The sequence below is a fragment of the Cebus imitator genome, unplaced genomic scaffold, assembly GCF_001604975.1.
Source record: "Cebus imitator isolate Cc_AM_T3 unplaced genomic scaffold, Cebus_imitator-1.0 Scaffold275, whole genome shotgun sequence".
Lineage (NCBI taxonomy): Eukaryota > Metazoa > Chordata > Mammalia > Primates > Cebidae > Cebus > Cebus imitator.
The window spans coordinates 1,840,170-1,857,556 of NW_016107590.1; the positions used below are offsets into that span (position 1 = coordinate 1,840,170).

Sequence of the window (17,387 nt, forward strand, 5' to 3'; positions counted from 1 at the left end):
TTGAAACATTCATGTAGGAGTTTAATATATGCTGGTTGATAGTTTTCACAGCATTGAAAATGTTACCTGCTTTTGTAATGGAAGATAGTAAGTAAATGATGCCAAATTTTGCTGGAATTAGCCAAGGGTGATGCAGTGCCACAAGGAGGTCTTCCTAAATTCAATTCAATGTTCAGATTCCTAAGATGACCACAGCCCACATATGGTTCCTCCATGTATTCAGAAGGATGTAGGACAGGAACATAGCTTGTGAGGGGGTTGGCATCAGGTATTCTTCTTCAATCAGTGTTCTTGTCACAGTGACACAGGTACAAGGAAGTGAGAGCCACATCAGACAGGTGTAGGGTTACCCTGGCTTAGAGCCTAATGCCCCACAGAAACCAGAATCTCTTGTAACAATTGTAGCTTTCTGGGGCCACAGGGACATGCAGTTACAAGTGTCACTGCACTCAGGAAAAGCCAAAAAGCATGGTATTCCCATTAATAGCTCACTGATAGTTATCCCAGTTCAGATGCAAGTGACCAGGCCAGGGTCATTTTTACCATAAGCCGGTCGTCTAAGAAACATTGATGGCACCCTGACACTTATCGGGTAACTTGGATAACAGAGCTAGAGTTTAACTTAAAGTTAGATTCTCACACCTTAGGGACAGGGGCTTGTTAACCTCTACCCGTAGGCACAAAACAAAAGCCTTGCCCTTAAAGAGAGTACAGCCTACTTGTGCAGACAATATATACACCCGAAGTCTCTGGAAAGAATTGTGCAGCCTGAAACCTGGTCATGAACATGAGAGCTGCAGTCCATGATCCTTGATTGGATCCTGGATTGGAGGGAAGAAAGAAAACAGCTATAAAGGGTATTTGGTGGGAACTTACTCAGGTGTGATAATGGTATCCTTTCTATGAGAGTGAGTATGGTATTTGGGTCTTTTTGAAATTTAAACAAATTGAAAAGTAGCCAGTAGGTTGAGATGATTGGTGAAAAGAACCTTTGCTCTCTTGGTCCTCTGGAAACTCAAAATGAATGGAATTCTATTTCAGAGAAACCAGAATGATTTTAGTCTTTTCTTTTTACAACTCAAAATCAGATTTAAGTAGCATGTAACTGTATTTCTTGTTTTAACAGGGGAACAAACTCTGCTTGTCCACAATTCTTTAGCCTGCAGGGTACTGATGTTTTCTGATCGATGTGGTTTGGTGGGAACCAGCCCCAAGCTCCTTCAAGGTTCTGCATAGTGGCCCCAGCTCCCTCTTTTGTGTCTGTGGATTTACTTTAGGTTTCGGGGATCCTTTCCCCTTTCCCAGTTTGTGCTTTACAACTTCTCTAACTCTGCTTTGCAGAGGTGTGTTTAAACATATTTGCTGGTGGAGACTACCTCTAATTTCCTTAATCGTTTTCATTTCCTTTTTTTTTTTGTAATTTTTTTATTCCCTTTTTATTTTCCTTTTTAATCATCGTTTTAATAGATTTGTGAAAGACCAAAAAAAAGAAAAAAAGATGCCCAGTGATGATGAATCTGCTGTCTTGAACCAGATGTATCCTCATAGTTTGGCAGAAAATACTTGAAAACAACGATAAGTTGAGCTACCTGGAAAATGCTTTTTGTCTTCTATTTATGTTTTATGTTTTTTCCTTCTTCTCAAGATTTTTTTTTTTTTTTTTTTTTTTTTTTTTTTTTTTTTTTTTTGAGATGGAATCTTGCTCTGTCTCCCAGGCTGGAGTACAGTGGCATGATCTTGATTCACTGCAACCTCCAGCTCCCTGCAACCTTCGCCTGCTGGGTTCAAGCAATTCTCCTATCTTGGCCTCCTGAGTAGGTGGGATTACAGGCTGTCACCATCATGCCCAGCTGATTTTTATGTTTTTAGTAGAGATGGGGTTTCACCATGTCTGCCAGGCTGGTCTTGAACTCCTGAGCTCAAGTGATCCAACTGCCTCGGCTTCCCAAAGGATTGGGATTATAGGCATGAGCCACCACACCTGGCCTCAAGATCCTTTTAGGACAAAAAAAAGAAGTCTAATAGTTTTTTAAAAACGTCATTTTCAATACGTGAGGAGACATCCAGGTCTGAATGTTTGAGGGCAAAGTCTGTGTAAAAGGATTCTTAATGTTAGAAGGCCATTTAGGAACAGTGACTTAGAAATTGAAAAGCGGGCTGAAAAAGCAAGAGAGTAGTATGTTTGAGGGATGTGAGAGAAAGTTGAAAAAAGGAGAGTCAAGTGGTGGGAATTTATTCTTATTTTTTAAAAAAATGTCTTAAGAAATCAAATTATTGCTTTAATAATTGTTTTTCCTTTCTAGGATAATAGCCAAGGTTCTGGAGGATAACAACCTGCCTGGTGCAATTTGTTCCTTGACTTGTGGTGGAGCAGATATTGGGTAGGTTACTAGGCTGAGAGCATCCTTCTGTTGAAGGACCTCAGGTTGACCAACTAGAATCATCTTTACTAGAATAGGAAACTCACTATAACCAAGGAGATGAGAATGGTTTTTTGAAATCATTGTTATTAAGGACTTTGTTGGGTTATTATTTTAGGAATACCTAAGCTCTATTGGAGGATGAATAAGAATTGTCTTTTTAATTGCCCAGAGGTACTATTTGTAAGGTTATTATATCCTGAAATAACAAACTGCTGTAATGGTCAGCAGCCTGTGACTCCCTGACACTTGGTTTATCCAGGTGTTTACTTACAGGTTTATCAAGGTGTTTACTTACAAAGAAAGCTATGGAATGGAAGTCTGGGGTCTCACTGCCCACCAAGAACCTAGCCTTCTGTCTGAGTTTCTCAGATGACGGTAAAAGGGAACCCTAGGAACATAGCTTTTTTTTAATAAAATTGTTTTTTTCCTTTTTAATTGCCATATAATTCATAATTCACATACCATAAAATTCTCTCTTTTAAAGTGTACAATATAGTGGTTTTTAGAATATTCAGAGTATTGTGAAGCTGTCACCATTATCTTATTCCAGGACATTTTGATCAGCCTAGAAAGAAATTCCATATCCATTGGCCATCTCTTCCGATTCCCCCTACACTCATGCCCTGACAGCTGCTAAAGACTTTTCTGTCCTGTATGGATTTGCCTATTTGAGACACTTTGTATAAATGCACTCATACAATATGCGGCCTTCTATGTCTTGCTGCTTTTACTTGGCATGATGTTAAGATGACATGGACTATAATTGCGCTGAACAGGGATGAAGCTGAGGTTGTTCTTACCAGCTTAGACTTTCATTAGGTGAGTTTTCTAGGAGTCAAATCTTACAACCCATTCTGGTGTGGCTAAAGTGTAGTCTCTTCTTCCAACGCTTTTAATGTACTTCCTGGCAATCTCTAAAAGGGGCAATACATTACTCTGTTTTTCATATTGTTGAGAAAATTTTAGAAAATACAACTCTTACATGTACAGCGCAGAGTGAAGTATTATCCAAGTGTCATTTAAAACATGAGTCTTTCGGCCTTTGACTGTATTGTTGCATTCTGGGAGTCTAGTCCTTCATGTTGACCTTGCAATTGCTCAGATAATTATGGTAGTATGTGCAGGAGCATGTTAAGTAGCAGCCACTTTGAGTATTAGTGCTTATGCTTGCTGGGAAGACTGAACTACAGCTAGTTTTGAACCTGGGAAGACTGACCTAGGTAATTGAGCCAAGCTGTCCAGCCCTACGTTAGACTGATACTGTGGCTGCCCTCCTTGGCTCACATTGGACTCTTTGAAGCACTGAACTTGGAACAGAGAGGATCAAATCAATAGTGTCTGATCTGCATTCCTTAGAAGCAACTGGAAATCCTGGCATAGCCTTTACAAGTCAGCTTCCATGAGGAATACTTTAAGATAGAAGTCCCCAACCTTTTTGGCACCAGGGACTGGGACTGGTTTTGTGGAAGACAATTTTTCCATGGTTCACAGCAAGGGGATGGTTTTATGATGAAACCACCCCACCTTAGATCATCAGGCATTAGTTAGATTCTCATCAGGAGCACACAGTCCAGATCCCGTGCAGGCGCAGTTGACAATAGGGTTCACCCTCCTATGAAAATGTAATGCTGCTGCTGATGTGACAGGAGGTGGAGCTCAGGGAGTAATGCTTACTGGCCCACTTACTTGCTCACCTCCTGCTGTGCACCCTGGTTCCTAATAGGCCACAGACTGGTACTGGTTGGCGTCCTGGGGCTTGGGGGTCCCCTGCTTTAGGACATTTCCCTACAGGCTTTTAAGTCTTAATTTTTAATTTAATTTTACTATCTTGTTTTTTGAGACATAGTTTCACTTTTGTTGCCCAGGCTGGAATGCAATGGCACAATCTTGGTTCGCTGCAACCTCTGCCTCCCGGGTTCAAGCGATTCTCCTGCTTCAGCCTCCCAAGTAGCTGGGACTATAGGCACCTGCCCCCATACCCGGCTAATTTTTTATGTTGAGTAGAGATGGGGTTTCACCATTTTGGTGAGTCTGGTCTCGAACTCCCGACCTCAGGTGATCCACCTGTTTTGGCCTCCCCAAGTGCTGGAATTACAGACATGAACCACTGCGCCTGGCCAAGTTTTAATTTTTAATTATTTATTTATTTTACTTTTTTGAGACAGCGTCTCTTGTCACCTAGGCTGTAGTACAGTGGCATGATCTAGGCTCACTGCAACCTCTGCCTCCCAGGTTCCAACGATCCCCCCCTCTCAGACTCCAAGTAGCCTCCCAAGTAGCTGGGACTACAGGCGCATGCCACCACACCTGGCTAATTTTAGAATTTTTTGTGGAGACGAGGTTTCACCATGTTGCCCAGGCTCATCCTGCCCAAGCTTTAGTTCTTAAAAGAATTATAGGGCCGGGCACGGTGGCTCAAGCCTGTAATCCCAGCACTTTGGGAGGCCGAAGCGGGTGGATCACGAGGTCAAGAGATCGAGACCATCCTGGTCAACACGGTGAAACCCCGTCTCTACTAAAAATACAAAAAAATTAGCTGGGCATGGTGGTGCATACCTGTAATCCCAGCTACTCAGGAGGCTGAGGCAGGAGAATTGCCTGAACCCAGGAGGCGGAGGTTGCGGTGAGCCGAGATCGCGCCATTGGACTCCAGCCTGGGTAACAAGAGCGAAACTCCGTCCCAAAAAAAAAAAAAAAAAAAAAAAAATTATAGAGCAGTTAAAAGTCTGTAAAACTGGAATGCTCAGCAAGGAAATGCTGAGATCATAACAGGAAAGACTTTCTTCCCTAACAGCTTCCTCTAGGTGATTTCTATTCAAATGCTCACAGCAGGTTAGCATGTTCTGCCTTACTTATGAAAAGCTTTTTGTCCCTTTTCATTGAAGACCTTCCATTGCTCCCCTGGGATAGACTTTCCTTTAGCTTTGAGGGACTGCTTTTCCAAGGGAACTTCAGCGTTCGGTACCATTTGTTGCCATTCCTGGGTTCTCTGCCATTCCTGGGTTCTCCATGGTCTGACTGACCCCGTCTGTTCCCCTGCAGCACGGCAATGGCCAAAGATGAACGAGTGAACCTGCTTTCCTTCACTGGGAGCACTCAGGTGGGAAAACAGGTGGCCCTGATGGTGCAGGAGAGGTTTGGTAAGTGTTGGTTTTCTAATAAGGATTTTAATCTCTCAAATATGGAGGTGAAATCTAAAAGTTGAGTTTTTGTTTTCCCCTCAACCTTTTCCATGGAGACAGTGGTCATGTTTATTTGAATGTCTAAGTAAAAGAAAAGGGTACAGTTATTAGCAGTTGAATGTTAGGGAGGTCCTAAATTTAAATACTAAAATTTATGAAAAGAAGTCATTTCTCTCTAAATGGATATAGTAAAATATTTATCAAATTCTACTAGTCCTGTTTGGCAAATTAAAGAAGAAAAATGTCATCATTTAAACAGGAGCACTGAATACAGAACTTAGAGTGAGTATGGAATAAAAGGCTTAAATCTGCTCTTTTCTCATGTATATTTCATGGATACATGATTGAAAAAGGTTGTATAGACATAGCTTTGTATACTGTACTGTGCTTTATGGATGATTTCCAAAGTTTTCAAGGATAATATTGGCTATGAATTTTTGGCTGCTAGGTTGAATTTTAGACTTTAACCCCAGCATAAGACGAGACTTGACTAGTTAATCTGTCAGCCATTTAACTCTGTAGGCATTGCCAACATAGATTTTTGTATATCAATCTTGTGCGCTACAACCTTGCTGACCTAATAAAAAAGATCAGCAAGGTTGTAGAACACAAGGTTGATATACAAAAATCAATTGTATTTCTATGCATTAACAATGAACAATCCAAAAATGAAATTCAGAAAACAATTCAATTTATAGTAACATCAAAAGGATGTTCTTTCTTTCCCTCCCTCCTTTCCTCCCTCCCTCCCTCCTTTCTTTCATCTTTCTTTCCTTCCTTTCTTCCTTCTTTCCTTCCTTCCTTCTTTCTTTCCTTCTTTCCTTCCCTCCCTCTCTCCCTTCTTCCTTCCTCCCTCCCTCCCTCCCTCCCTCCCTTCCTTCCTTCCTTCCTTCCTTCCTTCCTTCCTTCCTTCCTTCCTCTCTTATTGTGAGGAGAAGTCCACACAACATAAAATTTACTTAAAAATGGTTAAGATGGTACATAGTTCAGTAGTGTCAAGTACATTCACATTATTGTACAGCCTATCTTTAGAACTTTTTCATCTTGCAAAACTGAAACTCCATACCCTATAAACACTAATCCCTCCTTCCCTTACACCCAGCTCTTGGTAGCTACCCTTCTCTCCGTTTCATTGATTTTGACATCTTTCATATGAATGGAATCATAAGTATTTGTCCTTTAGGGACTACTTTATGTCACTTACCATGATGTGTACAAGGCACAACTATCTTGTAGCATGTAATAGGATTTCATTTTTAAGGCTATATAATAAGCTGGGCATAGTGGCTCATGCCTGTAATCCTAGCACTTTGGGAGGCCAAGACGGGTGGGATCTGAGCCCAAGAGTTTGAGCCCAGCATGGGCAACATGGCAAGACCCTGTCTCTGCCAAAAAAATGTACGAGAATAAGCTGGGCATGGTGGTCCAGCTGCTTGGGAGGCTGAGGTGGGGGAACTGCTTGAGACCAGGAGGTTGAGGTTGCAGTAAGCCATGATCATGCTACCAAACCGCAGCCTGGGCAGCAGAGTCAGACCCTGTCTCAGAAAAAAAAAGAAAAATTAATAAAATAAAATAAGGCTACATGATATTTTATCATATTTATATACCACATTTACTTTACTAATTCATCAGCTGATGCACATGGGTTGCTGTCACCTTACAGCTATTGTGAATAATACTACTGTGAATATTGGTGTACAAATAAATATGGAGTCCCTGCTTATACTCAGAAATGAAATTGCTTGATCATGTAGTTGTTCATTCATTCGTTCATTCATTCATTTATATGAGACAGTCTCGTTCTGTTGGCCCAGGCTGGAGTGCAGTGGTGCGATCATGGCTCACTGTCATCTCAAATTCCTGGGCTTCATCCTCCCGAGTAGCTGGGACTACCGGCAGGCACTACCATGCCCAGCTAATTTGTTTTAATTTTTGTAGAGACAGGGTCTTGCCATGTTGGCTAGACTCTGTTTAATTTTTTTGGGATAATTGCCATGCCGTTTGCTATAGTGACTGCCCCATTTTACTTTTTTTTCTTGAGTAGTTTCAGACAAGAGAGGGCGCATTCAGGGTGGTTTGGTTTGCCTGTAGACTTTCTTGTATAATTTCAAACCTAAAATTATAAGGCCAACATAAAGAATTCCTGTATACCCTAATTGCCTACATTTTGTCCCATTTGATTGATCATTTTCTCTCTCTCCAGCAACATCTATGCATACACTTCAGCAACATCTATTCACACACACACATTCTGTGAGTGCATATTATTCTTGAACTGTTTGGAGTAAGTTGAAGATGTTGCTTTCCTTTATTATTACTAAATATTTTGGGGTATTTCCTAAGATTATGGACTTTTCTCTTGCATAACCACGGTAGTTACCAAAATCAGGGCATTTGATATTGATACAATAGTAATGCTACTTTAAAATGAGAAAATAAGTTGAAAAATAATTGGAATAGGGTGTAATTGAGATAGCTGTATGATTGGGATAGGCTATATAAAAAATAATAGGACAGGCTATATAATTTAACAGTTGGGGTTAGGCTATATAGCAGTGTGTAGTAAATACAGAACTAGCCATTCATTTGTACGTGTAATTTTTTTAAAGGGAGAAGTTTGTTGGAACTTGGAGGAAATAATGCCATTATTGGTAAGGCTGCCCTTTCGTTTTTGTTTGTTTTCTCATCATAGTTTCTGCAATCGCCATCCTGAATATATGGAATTTGTCTCATTTAGGATCTCATTTCTTCCATGTTGCTTATGCCTGAGACCTAGTTCCTGTGTTTAGGAATTTTACTGGGGAGATAGGACACAAGCTTTGTTCGAAGGCAGAGGTAACTAGGAAGGAAAGGCATTATATTTAGAACATGTTACCTGGGATCTAGAACCTGTGAATAAGGCTTCCATTGCCAATGGAGTGTGGCATTATTTCTTGTTTTTTCTTCTTCTGTTGGCTGAAAACTGGCTATATTTCTCTAGAATAACTTAAGTAACTCTTATGTGACTTGATCATTACTTTAGATTTCAAAACATTGTTTTGTCTTTAGTGGAATATTGAGTGCTTTTATATTGGGAAGAAACATGTCCTTAAGGCATTTTTAGAAAATCACCTATAGGCTTAGAGATTACTTAATGCTCTTTTTCACCTGTCTGAATTTGTCACAAAAATGCTTAGATATTTGTAGATGACACGCATAAGAAGTATGTGTAAGATATGAGAAGTAGATGGTGAAGGGTTTGTTCTGGATGAACTTTTTTTTTTTGAGATGGAGTCTCACTCTGTTGCCCAGACTGGAGTGCAATGGCATGATCTTGGCTCACTGCAACCTCCATCTCCCAGGTTCAAGCTATTCTCCTGCCTCAGCCTCCCAAGTAGCTGGGATTACATGCACACACCACCACACCTGGGTAATTGTTGTATTTTTAGTAGAGATGGGGTTTCACTAAGTTGACCAGTCTGGTCTCGAACTCCTGACCTTAGGTGATCCACCTGCTTCAGCTTCCCAAAGTTCTTGGATTATAGGTGTGAGCCACTGTGCCCAGCTTCCGGATGAACTTTTAAAGAGAGACTTCAGTAAAAAACAAAGTTCGCATTTAGTGAGCACTAGTGTCTGCCAGGTATTGTGGTCAGCTGTTTTATATTCATTATTTTATTTAATCCCTACAACAATCCTATGAAATAAATACTGCTATTAATCTAATTTGAAGGTTGTATTCTGAGACTTAAAATGATTACGTACCTGAAGTAACAGGATAGCAAATGACAAATGCTACTACTTGTATCTTGGCAGCCAGACCTCAGAGCACAGCTCTTCCTTAACTGTCTACTACCATCCATTATTACCCTAGGCATCATTGCCCCATTTTTTAGATGAGGAAACCGAGGCTTGAAAAGTTAAAATAGGCGGGGTGTGGTGGCTCACACCTGTAATCCCAGCATTTGGAAGGCCAAGGAGGACGAATTTGAGACCAGCCTGGACAACATGGTGAAACCCCATCCCTACAAAAATACAAAAATTACCTGGGTGTGGTGGTACGCACCTGTAGTCCTAGCCACTGGGAGGCTGATGTGGGAGGATTGACTGAGTCTACAAGGTCAAGGCTGCAGTGCCACTCTTTCCAACCTGGGTGACAGAGTGAGACCCCATCTCAAAAAAAAAAAAAAAGAATAGACATAAAAACCCCTGAGAAATAAAAGATGAAGAGGCCAGAGGAGTGGGAACCTCAATTTACCCCTTTATATCTGGGTAAAGATTATAGAGCTCATGGTCTTCCTTGGAAAAAGAGTCTGCCTTTCTACCCTGATGTGTGTATATATCTCTGTGATGTTAATATGCTTACTTTACAACAATAGTTTTGATGTTCTCTTACTGCACTTTATAAAAACATTGTCGGCCGGGCGTTGTGACTCATACCTGTAATCCCAGCACTTTGGGAGTCTGACGTGGGTAGATCACTTGAGGTCAGGAGTTCAAGACTGACCTGACCAACATGGTGAAACCCCATTTCTACTAAAATTACAAAAATTAGCTGAGTGTGGTAGCACATGCCTGTAATCCCGGCCACTTGGGAGGCTGAGGCAGGAGAATTGCTTGAACCTCGGAGCGGGAGGTTGCAGTGAGCTAAGATCATACCATTGCACTCCAGCCTGGGTGACGAGTGAAACTCCGTCTCAAAAAAAAAAAAAAAAAAAAAACCCCACATTGTTTTATACCAGCTAACAAATACCTGTCTACCTGTTTTGCTTCACTAATGGATGTGTTTATGCTTTCTTAAGCCTTTGAAGATGCAGACCTCAACTTAGTTGTTCCATCAGCTCTCTTTGCTGCTGTGGGAACAGCTGGCCAGAGGTGTACCACTGCGAGGCGACTGGTGAGTATGTCTGCATAGGCCCGTGAGATTGTCTTGCTCTTAAACACTACTTTTTAACGAGGTCTGCTGTTAGGGAGGTGTCAGCAATACTGCTAGAACAACGTGCTCTCTAGATGCAGCTGACAAATATGTGGCCCAGTTCTCTTTCTGTGCTCATGGCACATGTTGTTAATCAATCAGGAACTTTGCCTTTTCCCTACCCCAAGCTAATTGGGATTCCACCACCAGTTGATTGGAGTTGGACTAGGAGATGAGAACTATTTTCAGTCCTACTCCTAGAACAATATGGAAAAAGTCCAATGTAACTTAGAGATAAAACAAGATAAAAATGTTAAAAATTATTAAACTATTAGCTAAAAATAGAATCTTGCTCTTTTCTAAAAACATTTTAAGTAGTAAAACATTTTAAACATTTTGGGCTGGGCACGGTGGCTCGAACATATAATTCCAACATTTTGGGAGGCCAAGGCAGGAGGATTGCTGGAGCCTAGTAGTTCGAGACCAGCTTGGGCAACATAGCAATACCCTGTCTCTAAAAAAAGTTAAAAAACATTAGCCAGGCATGATGGCTCATGCTTGTAGTCCCAGCCACCTACTTGGGAGGCTGAGGCAGGGGGATTGATAGAGCCCAGGACAAGGAGGCTGCAATGAGCCATGACTGCACCACTGTTCTCTGGCCCTGGGGACAGGGCAACATTCTGTCTCAACCAATCAATCAATAAACATTTTAATTTTTAGCCTCAAGTCTAATCTTAGCTTTGACTTGAAATGACATGATTCATTGAAAAGCAAATGATTCTGTATACCCTTGACCTCTCTATATACGTATGTAGTCTGCATGCATATATATAAAAACCACAGATTAACATTAAGTGGGCCGGGTGTGGTGGCTCACACCTATAATCCCAGCACTTTGGGAGGCTGAGGCAGGTAGATCACAAGGTCAAGAGATCGAGACCATCCTGGTCAACGTGGTGAAACCCCGTCTCTACTAAAAATACAAAAATTAGCTGGGCATGGTGGCACACACCCGTAGTCCCAGCTACTCGGGAGGCTGAGGCAGGAGAATTGCTTGAACCCAGGAGGTGGAGGTTGCGGTGAGCTGAGATCACGCCATTGCACTCCTGCCTGGGTAACAAGAGCCAAACTCCGTCTCAAATATATATATATATATATATATATATATATATATATATATATATATATATATTAAGTGTATATAAGGGGAGATATGATTTAGCTTCAGTGTGGGATTTGGGAAGTTTAATATCTATACTTAAGATTGAGCTGGACATCAGTTTAGTATGTGTTACAGCTTTGATTTTCATGACTTTATTGTATTAAAAGACTATACAATAACTGAGCCAGTTTTTTCTTGTTTTTTGAGACAGAGTCTTGCTCTATTGCCAGGCTGGAGTGTAGCGGTGCAATCTTGCTCACTGCAACCTCCACCTCCTGGGTTCAAGTAATTCTCCTGACTCAGCCTCCTGAGTAGCTGGGATTATAGGCGTGCACCACCATGCCTGGCTAATTTTTGTGTTTTTAGTAGAGATGAGGTTTCCCCTTGTTAGCTAGGCTGGTCTTGAACCCCTCACCTCAATTGATCCACCCACCTTGGCCTCCCAGAGTGCTGGGATTATAGGCAGGAGCTACCACACCCCGCCCTGAGCAAGTTTTAGTTAGGTACAAAATTTGGCTGCATTTACCATTTAAAAAAATTATTTTTAGCTCTTTTGAACTTGAGCCATTTTTTATTGTTGAGTTTTCCTTTTGTAATAAAAAAGACCTTCAGTTGCATTATTAAGGAATTGGCTTTGGGCTTTTGCTCTCATTCACGATGAGTGTGAACAATTCTTTATAAAACTGTCATCTAAATTAATTAGAATAAGCTAAAAGATATATGAAATTTATCTTTATCTTTCTTACACTTGTCTCATTTTTTTTTTGTGAGATGGAATCTTGCTCTGTCAGCAAGGGTGCAGTGCAATGGCATGATCTCAGCTCACCACAACCTCCACCTCCCAGGTTCAAGTGATTCTCCTGCCTCAGCCTCCCACATAGCTGGGACTCCAGGTGCCCACCACCATGCCTGGCTAAGTTTTGTATTTTTAGTAGAGACAGGGTTTTGCCATATTTACCAGGCTGATCTCAAACTCCTGACCTCAGGTAATCTGCCTGCCTCGGCCTCCCAAAGTGCTGGGATTATAGGTGTGAGCCACCGTGCCCAGCCTCTCACAATTTTCATACTTGTTTTTATTCAGGTGTTTTGCACAAATGAAAATAAATCTTTATTTTTACATAGCTGAGATTCTTAAAAAATCTGATACTATATTTGTAACGTTACAGTTTATTAAATTTGTTCATCATACACATTAAATTGCCATTAAAGATTACATTAAAGCTAAGAAAAAACTATGTACTCCAAATGATTATATCCTTCATTACATGGTAAAATATGAAATTACATGAAAGCCAAATATTTCACTATTCAGCCAATTTTTATTTTTTGTGTGTGTTTTGGAGCAAATATTCATAGATGTCCTTTATATTAGTGTTAAATATTAATAGATAATATTAGCCATTGTTCAAATAGATTTCCTTAGAGTTAGCAGCACATATATATGTGTGTGTGTGTGTGTCTGTGTGTGTGTGTGTGTGTGTATATATATATATATATATATATAAATTCCAATACTGTGGGCTGCTTCATGACTAGTTCTCATAATGTCAATTCATTCATCACATGGAGACTAACTCAGAGAATAGATGGTTTGGCAAGTTCAGCTCTGCCACTAGGAGCATAGCATGGACCTCACAACTACCCAGAGTGTGCAAGGGTTATCCTCACGTAATTAAGGCCTCCTCTGGAGACCTGTGTGGCCTGGGGCTAAGTGTTTGTAGTTACCAAGCAGCAGTTAGTTACCACTGTGCTCTGTGTTCACTCAGACTTAGAGTTATAGTATGGGACAGATGTACTTGAGGCCTTCTTTAATGTATTTGTGAAGTTTAGCCAAATACGTCCTTGGAAACTTGATAAAGACATGGCTTATGGATGGGGTGCAGTGGCTTATGCCTGTAATCCCAGCACTTTGGGAGGCCGAGGTGGGTGGATCATCTGAGGTCAGGAGTTCAAGACCAACCTGGCCAGCATGGCAAAAGCCCATCTCTTCTAAAAATACAAACAATTAGCCAGGCGTGGTAGTGGGTGCCTATAATCCCAGCCACTTGGGAGGCTGAGGTATGAGAATCAGTTGAACCTGGGAGGTGGAGGTTGCAATGAGCTGAGATTGCACCACTGCACTTTAGCCTGGGTGACAGAGTGAGACTCTGTTTAAAAAAAAAAAAAAAAAAAAAGATATGGCTTATGATTTTATTCTAACATCTACCTAAAAGGAAATTTTAAACTTCATATAGTTAATATTAAAATGAGAAATAATATAATTAAAAATAAAACATGCTTTGATTTGCCTATGTTTTTAGAGATTACCATATTTCAATAACTTTCAATAATATTATTCATTGTTTAAAAATGTGTACATTGTACTATGCCCTCAAATAACTCTTTTTTTGCTTAGTTTGTGCATGAAAGCATCCATGATGAGGTTGTAAACAGACTTAAAAAGGCCTATGCACAGATCCGAGTTGGGAACCCATGGGACTGTGAGTATCTCCTTCTGTTTTCCAAGGATCCCTTTTTGAGAGCTGTTGTTTACAAGTGTTTCTGATCTGAGTTTTGGAGTTTCTTTCCCTTCTCTGAGAGGACTGAAGGCACGTGAAGCAGATTATTAGGCTTTGGGATATCATGTCTGCTTCTAGGTTTTGATCCTGGGTGCTTGATGTGGGCTGGTGGGTAAGATGAGGAGAGGTTGTTTAGATGGGATGAGATTTAGTGAGCTTCTCTCTCATTACTATTACCCTTGTCCAAGCCAACATTATCCCTCTTGTGGAAGGCTTTAAGAATCCCCTAATTGACCTTTCTGCATGTATTGCTACAGAGTGATTTTTAGAACGTAATCAGATAATTCACTCTCCTGCATAGAATACTTCTCATTGCTTTTAAATTTTTTTTCCTTTTCTTTTTTCTTTTTTTTTTTTTTTTTTTTTTTTTTTTTTTTTTTTTTTTTTTTTTTTTTTTTTTTTTTTTTTTTTTTTTTTTTTTTTTTTTTTTTTGAGACATGGTTTTACTCTGTTGCCCAAGCTGGAATGCAGTGGCGTGATCTCGGCTCACTGCGACCTCTGTCTCCTGGGTTCAAGCAATTCTCCTGCCTCAGCCTCCCGAATAGCTGTGATTACAGGTGTGTGTCACCATGCCCGACTGATTTTTGTATTTTTAGTAGAGACAGCGTTTCACTTTGTTGGTCAGGCTGGTCTCGAACTCCTGACCTGAAATGATCTGCCTGCCTCGGCCTCCCAAAGTGCTAGGATTACAGGTGTGAGCCATTGTGCCAGGCCTGCTTTTAGATTAAAACCTAGAGTCCTCTTGATTCCTTCTTTTTCTCAGGCTCCTGATCCTTAATGGTCTGCTGTCTGCCTCCTGCCCTGCTTGCCTTCTCACCAGCCTTCCTGTGTCCATTTTCCCTCTTGCTTTCAGAGTTCCATCTTCTCCAACCTCCTTTCATGTTCCAGGCATGCCAGGCTCTGTCCTGCTGTGCTGTGCTGTCTCCTGGAAACATTCTTGACCCAGGGTGGGGATGGCTTTGCTAGCATGCCTCCTCCTCATAGAGGCCTACCTATAGCTTCCTTCTTCCTCTGTCACTGGGTCACTGTCAGTGCTCTGGTCTCCAGCAGCCATAACATAGGACAGCGTCATTCTCTTCCCCCTTGAATTATGCACCAACTGCTGACTGTGACAGTTCCTTAGAGAATGGTCACACTGTAATGAGTAAACTGATCCTATATTTTGAGTGCAGTGCTTTGATTAATTGATAGCCATTCCTTTAAACTAGAGGTTGGCAAACAAACTTGGTCCTGCCTGTTTCTGTAAAGCAAGTTTCATGGCACATAGCCATACCTACTTATTTGCATGTAATTTGTGGCTGCTTTTGCACTACAGTGACGGAGTTGAGTATTGTGATGGAGACCACGTACGTCCTCCAAAGCATAACATATTTACCATCTGGTTCTTTATGGAAAAAGGATGCTGACTTATGTTCTCAATTGAGAGCATATAGGAAGGGATTGGTCCATTCATTGAGAAATCTGTTCTAATAATAAAATGATGCCATAAAGGGCAAAATGATGAGCCAGGCTTCCTTTTCTCTCTCCAGCTAATGTTCTCTATGGGCCACTCCACACTAAACAGGCAGTGAGCATGTTTCTTGGAGCAGTGGAAGAAGCAAAGAAAGAAGGTGGCACAGTGGTCTATGGAGGCAAGGTAAGGGTTGCACTGAGATCAGTGTAACAGCTTTTTAACCTTCTTTTCCCTTAGACACAAGCAGGGCTCTGGGCATATTGGAAAAGTCACCCCATTTGACATCCTTCTTTTCCTGTCTTTATTTTAAGTGGAAATACATGTTTTTGTTTGTTTTTTGCTTTTGAGACAGAGTGCCACTCTGTCACCCAGGCTGGAGTTCAGTGGTGTGATCTCAGCTCACTGCAACCTCTGCTTCCCGGGTTCAAGTGATTCTCCTGCTTCAGCCTCCCAAGTGGCTGGATTACAGGCGCACGTCCCCATACCCAGCTAATTTTTGCATTTTTTTTGGTAGAGATGGGGTTTCCCGTGTTAGCCAGGCTGGTCTCCAACTGCTGGCCTCAAGTGATCCACCTACCTTGCCCTCCCCATGTGTTGGTATTACAGGCATGAGCCACCACCCTTGACCCTGTTTGTTTTTGTGACAGGGTCTTGCTCTGCTGCCCAGGCTGGAGTGCAGTGGTGCCTGATCTTGGATCACTGCAACCTCTGCCTCCTGGGCTAAAGCAGTCCTCCCACTTCAGCCTCCTGAGTAGCTGGGACTACAGGTGACATCACCACCCCTGACGACTCTTTGTATTTTTGGTAGAGATGGGGTTTTACCATGTTGCCCAGGCTGGTCTTGAACTCCTGAACTCAGGCGATTCACCCACCTTGGCCTCCCAAAGTGTTGAGATTACAGGCATGAACCACCGTGACTGGCCAGAAATACATGTTTTTTTTTTTTTTTTTGAGACTGAGTCTCACTGTCTTGCCCAGACTGGAGTACAGTGGCGTGATCCTGGCTCACTGCAACTTCTGCCTCCTGGGTTCAGGTGATTCTCCTGTCTCAGCCTCCCGGAGTAGTTGGGATTACAGGCACCTGCCACCATACCCAGCTAATTTTTGTATTTTTAGTAGAGAAGGGGTTTCACCATGTTGGCCAGGCTGGTCTGGAACTCCTGACCTCATGATCTACCTGCCTTGGCCTCCCAAAGTGCTGGGATTACAGGCGTGAGCCACCACACCTGGCCACAAATACATTTTAAAGAATGACAACAATGCTTGCTTTGACAGCACATATACTAAAATTGGAATGATACAGAGATTAGCATGACCCATGCACAAGGATGATATGCAAATTCATGAAGCATTCCATATTTAAAAAAAAGACAACAGAAAAAAAATGCATGGACATTTCTGGAAGGACACAGAAGAAACTCAGTCATGGTTGCTTTTGAATTGGGTCCCTAAATATTTGTATGGAAAGGAGAATTCCTTTTCATAACACAGTAGGAGACTTTGTATTCAGAGCAATTAGAATCTATTGGTAATCTTAAAAAGTCAGTTAAGGTAAGGAATAAAAAAAATACATACTATAAGTATTAAAACAATTTAACAGGCCGGGTGCGGTGGCTCAAGCCTGTAATCCCAGCACTTTGGGAGGCTGAGGCGGGTGGATCACGAGGTCAAGAGATCGAGACCATCCTGGTCAACATGGTGAAACCCCGTCTCTACTA

General features: G+C 41.4%; 1 protein-coding gene and 1 pseudogene across 2 annotated transcripts in view; both read left to right on the forward strand.

Annotated features, from left to right (window-relative positions):
• ALDH7A1 (aldehyde dehydrogenase 7 family member A1) overlaps positions 1-17,387 on the forward strand; it is a 51,339-nt gene that overhangs the window by 22,019 nt on the left and 11,933 nt on the right. The window contains exons 8-13 of one of the 2 annotated variants that reach the window (XM_017501007.1): positions 2,304-2,381; positions 5,466-5,563; positions 8,215-8,256; positions 10,384-10,478; positions 14,054-14,138; positions 15,746-15,852. In XM_017501007.1, coding sequence (XP_017356496.1) covers positions 2,304-2,381; positions 5,466-5,563; positions 8,215-8,256; positions 10,384-10,478; positions 14,054-14,138; positions 15,746-15,852 — 505 coding nt within the window. The remainder of the gene's footprint in view (positions 1-2,303; positions 2,382-5,465; positions 5,564-8,214; positions 8,257-10,383; positions 10,479-14,053; positions 14,139-15,745; positions 15,853-17,387) is intronic. The other variant, XM_017501008.1, reaches the window with a different exon arrangement.
• LOC119467295 lies at positions 16,933-17,032 on the forward strand (annotated as a pseudogene).